This window comes from Laccaria bicolor, genomic scaffold, assembly GCF_000143565.1.
Source record: "Laccaria bicolor S238N-H82 LACBIscaffold_20 genomic scaffold, whole genome shotgun sequence".
Taxonomy (NCBI): domain Eukaryota; kingdom Fungi; phylum Basidiomycota; class Agaricomycetes; order Agaricales; family Hydnangiaceae; genus Laccaria; species Laccaria bicolor.
Window position 1 is genome coordinate 689485 of NW_001889891.1, and position 4848 is coordinate 694332.

Here is a 4848-nt window from a genome sequence, read left to right on the forward strand (position 1 = left end):
ATAAGACTGCCTCGACCTCGTCTCAACATCAGGACCAGGACCAGCAGCAACAGCGGGAAGACCCAGCAAACACGACCACAGACTCTGATCTGGAGCTCGATGTACGTCTCTTTCATCCCATCCCCCAACCAACTAACTGACACTCCCCTCCCAGCTCGAAGACACATCCATCATCAAACTCCCCTCCCTCGACCTCTCCTCAGCTCCAACACTCCCCTACCAACCCCACCCCTCAAAAGAACACCCAACAACACCCACGCACAAAGAAGTCCGCAGGATAACAGCCATCGACATCCTCGAAGCACTAGCCAAAGTCGGGCGTCTCTCCCTCTCCTTATCTTCCTACACCAACAGTACATACACGGAGAAAATGGACTCGCTACTCCCTCGCGTATCGCGCGATTCAAAGGCCTCCTTGGCTTCAACTCTAGAACGCGGGAACACGAACGCGAAAGGCAACAAGGAGTGGAGGAGACTCACTGCGCTTGATTATCTGAGTAAATTCGTCACTAGTGCGGTCCCGACGGATAGGAATAAACCGTTACCGCACCGGCCTATTTCGGTCGTTGGGTCTGTGCATAGCGGTGTGTCTGTGGAGGATGTGGTTATCGGTCCTCCTCCTCCTTTGGCGCTGGCGGTGATTTCGGAGGAGGATCTGGAGGGAGGAGGTACTTATGAAACTTCCGCTTGTGAAGACGACGACGGGAAGCAAGCTGATTCCGAGACTGAGAAAGATGCTAGCGCTTTACCCGTTCCAGTCACACGTGCGCCTTCGACCCATCGTAGGTCGATGACCCTCCCTTTACAACAAGCCCTACCACACCTCAACCTCGCATCGGGTCTTCCGTCTTCCTCTTCTCTTTCTTCTTCATCGAAGACTGGAGAAAAACTCATTCTTCAGCTTCAGCTTCAGGCAGAAAAAGACGGACAAGTCGTTTCCGAGTCTGACGAAAACACAACAACGACAGAAGACTCAGAGCTTCGCCCAACGTCCGACATACCCCACATCACAGCACTCGCGGAACTAGCAGCGTCAATAGTCGGAGAACACCCGGACGCTCCGCCCATTTTGGAGCGTGTGGCTTCACTCTCCCTCACCACCCCTCTTGCTTCACCTTTACCGTATTCCCTTCCTCTGTTCGTTGACCCCACCTCCCTTTCCCTCTCCCTCGACCCCACTTCCACTCCACTCCAGAATCAGAATTACAACCACCAAGCAGCACCGTCAAAGTTCGCCTGGGCAGGCAACACCCACCGAACCACCTTCGGCCTCATAACGCGCGCCAACGTCCCGCCTACCCCGCCTAGACTGGCTATGTTCATCGGTGTGGGGGATGGGGGCGATGTGGGGTTTAGGTCGAATGCCGGGAGTGTTGATGGTGTTGGGGGAAAGAAGAGTTTGGGTGCGGATACGGGGATCGTCCTTGTCCAGACGACGAGTTTGGATTTGGGGAGGGGTGCGGGGGTGGGTGTGAGGGGTAGTGCGGGTGTGAATGGGAATGGGGGTGGGGGTGCGAATGGGAACGTGGATGCGAATAGGAACTCTCAGGCACATGTCAACGGGAACGCGAACGCGAATGGGAGAACGAACTCAAATGCGGCTGCGAGCCCTACCGGAAACTTCCTCCCCCTCGCAAACACAAACGCAAACGCAACTACTAGCCCAGACGCCAATGTCAATTCGGCTGTGACTGGGCCGGAGTTATTGGAGAAAATAAAGGAGGCTGTGAGCGAGAGCCAGAATGAGGGTCAGATTGGGAAGGCAGGTCAAATTGACAGCGAGGGCCAGGTTGAGGAGGATCAGCTTAGGAAGGAGGGTCAAGTTGAAAAGCAGGAGGGGCTCCTTGCGAAGGACGGTCCGGCTTTCTTGATGTCGAGACTCAGAAAATCTTCAAAGAAGCCGAGGAAAGCTTTACGAAGCTTGAGTCTGATGCTCGGTCGGTGGTGACCGATCTTCTGGACCGAACTGTGTGGAACGAGGAAGACACCAAGAGATCCATACCATTTAATCGACGGGATGTCGAGACCTTGCGCAAATACTTTGTCTTTCTTCGTTTCCGCAACAGCGCAGCATACCGCCAGATGGTTGTCAACCTTGAGAAGTCGGGCTACGAGGAGCCCAAAGACGGACAAATCTTCAATGCTTATAGAACCCTCATCGCCCAGCTCCGCAAGCGATTCATTTTGCGTGGATTCATCGACTTTTTGGAGCATTCTTGGGCAGATGGGGTGATACGGTCGCGTTCAGACCAACGGTTGCCTATAGGGTGGTCTGTGGATACTTTTCAAGACGTAATGAACCTGTATTGCTGGCGCTTATGCGAAGCAGAGGTCTGCGTTGGCATTGCTTGCGAGGACCAGGAGTTCATTCTTGCAGATTGCTGTTTCGGTAGTTTGGATGAGGGGTTCGACGAGGATCCGTGAGTTAACCATCTTTCTCTCAAAGTGCAGATGAAGATTTGACGTTGTCGTTGTATTCATCAGGGAATGCTGTGATCTCTTTTTCCCCGTCTTCCCGACTCTTGCTCTTTACATTCTCGGCACGGCAAACGAACAGTGTTCATCAACCTCCACCCATCGCCAGACTGGCCGATCAACGATCTGGATAGACGTTGGCTTGGAATCTGCGTCAGACGTCCATCTCCGAAATGCCATGATCCTCCAAACTTACCCACACTTCCTCTACTTCTCTTCCCTCCGGACCGTTGCACTTTCCATATCATCGTACGACGAGTTCAGGTGGATCCAAGAGCATCAGGACTATAGCCGATTGAAGTAACGATGTCGACAAAAGTTTTTGCAGGAGACGGTCACCAAGACTTTGGTCGTGAAAGGGTCTGTGATCTTGACTGATCTTACCGATGAAGTTGTGAAGGGAGATGCGGCTGTCGCTCATGGAACGTTCTCTGACGTATGGAAAGGTACTTGGAACGATCCGATTGAGAGACGCCCACGGCCGGTAAGTATCTTTGTGGTGTTATGGTGCAAGGTCAGCTCACGACATCGTTCAGGTTGCCATCAAGGTCCTGCGTCAAGTCATGGTACAAAATGTTCGAGAGAAGCTCATCAAGGTATGTAATACTTCTCTTGCTGGAATGTTTCGAGCTGACATGATGGTTCGTTAGCGACTTCAATCAGAGGTTATTGTATGGCACCGTCTATGTCATCGCAACGTGTCCCAGCTTTTTGGGATAGTACATCTCTCACAGAGCATTGGCATGGTCTCGCCTTGGTGCGAACATGGGACGCTTTGCAACTATCTGGAGCATTTCCCGAGCGTGAATCGATTAAGACTTGTACGCATTCCATGTTATCCACCGAATTTCGTCACCTAACTATTGTTGTAGCTCGCCCAGGTGGCTTCTGCCATTGCCTATCTCCATACATTCAGGCCTACCATTGTCCATGGGGACTTGAAAGGAGTCAGGCCCCTTTGTTCGTCCTTTCCCGCTCCCCGCTGACCCCCAACTCAGGGGAACATTCTGGTCGATGAGCGTGGATATGCGATCATCACCGACTTTGGGCTCTCCATAATCTCGGCTCCAGATGTGTAGAGAGGTCCGGTCCGGCGGTCCGCGGAGTTTAAAGTCGGAGGCAAAAAAAGCGAACAAAACACGAACACAGGACCTCTCTACTACATCTGGTGCAATTTGATCAGTAGGGGTAGGCTCGTGTGACAACGTCACGGTGGTCACCTTTGTTCACACCATTCCTCCTCCTACTCAGGCGACGAAATAATACCACCAACTTCAATGTTCTTTCTGAAAATGACTTTATTACACTACCTTGATTGGATCTGAATAGTTGTCTATTTTTTTTCTCTTGAAGAGGCATGCTACTTGGTCAAAATCAAATGCTGATCACACAACCACATATTTTACTAATAAATTTCTGAGACTGGTGTGGACCTGCCTAATGGTTTGGAAACCATGTAGACTATATGTTTTGGCCTTATGGAACTGAGGATGTGCAAGTTTCCTGCTTTGGACTGTAGGGATGTTGCACAAGCAGATAACATCTTTTGCCTTATCCAATGCACAAAACTGGGTACTGTGAAGTGCAAAATGCTGTCCCTTGTCATTGATTTGTACATAGGATTGAAGAGAATATTAGCTTTTATTTTTGCAAGCTACTTTTGAAAGACTGAGTTTGTTTCCTGCACCACTGACCTTTCAGAAGGCTTGTACTCTCCTTCAACTATGATTATTTGCTCATGATGAAGCTAAGGTGTAGAGCTCAGTTATTTTATACTTTATTGGTGATAAAGCATGCTATAAATCTCAGAAATAATTTTGGAGCTGACATTCCCCCGGTCTGAGTCTTTCTAAGCCCGTCATGTGTTTGTCTATAAGGGCAAGACTCGATGGCAAATCCTGAACATTCTGAAAAATGGCCCGCACAATGCAAGCTCTCGTCACCGCACCAAACAAGACTGCCGTTGTCGCAGATATCGCTGTTCCCGAGCCCGGACATAATGAGATTCGGTGAGTTATATGATCCAAGATTTCAATGATGCCCTGAACTCCAATATCAGAGTCAAGGTGCACTCTGTCGCCTTGAATTTGGTGGACGCTCGGTATACGCAGTACCCCCTTGGTGAACTAGGACGTGTTGTTGGGAGTGACATCTCAGGAGTCGTTGATAAGGTCGGTGCGGGCGTGACGGGGTGGCAGGTAGGAGATCGCGTTGCAGGTCTCCTGCAAGGAGGTACGCTAAATCAAATGGACAGTTCCCCTTCAAGCTGACGTTTTTCGCCAGCAACTTCTGTGACCCCCCGTCCCGGAGGATTCGCAGAATACGCCATCTTAGAGCAGGATCTGGCTATTCATGTGCCTGCTGGGATCACTT

The 4848-nt window shown here is 50.7% G+C and overlaps 1 protein-coding gene across 1 annotated transcript; it reads left to right on the forward strand.

Annotated features, from left to right (window-relative positions):
- Positions 1 to 2082: 2082 nt before the first annotated feature.
- Positions 2083 to 2863, forward strand: LACBIDRAFT_302324 (uncharacterized protein; the record flags this gene model as incomplete). Its single annotated transcript, XM_001883280.1, has 2 exons — positions 2083 to 2420; positions 2485 to 2863. The coding sequence occupies 2 exons, from the start codon at positions 2083 to 2085 to the stop codon at positions 2777 to 2779; spliced, it is 633 nt and encodes a 210-aa protein (XP_001883315.1). The 3' UTR covers positions 2780 to 2863.
- Positions 2864 to 4848: the final 1985 nt, after the last annotated feature.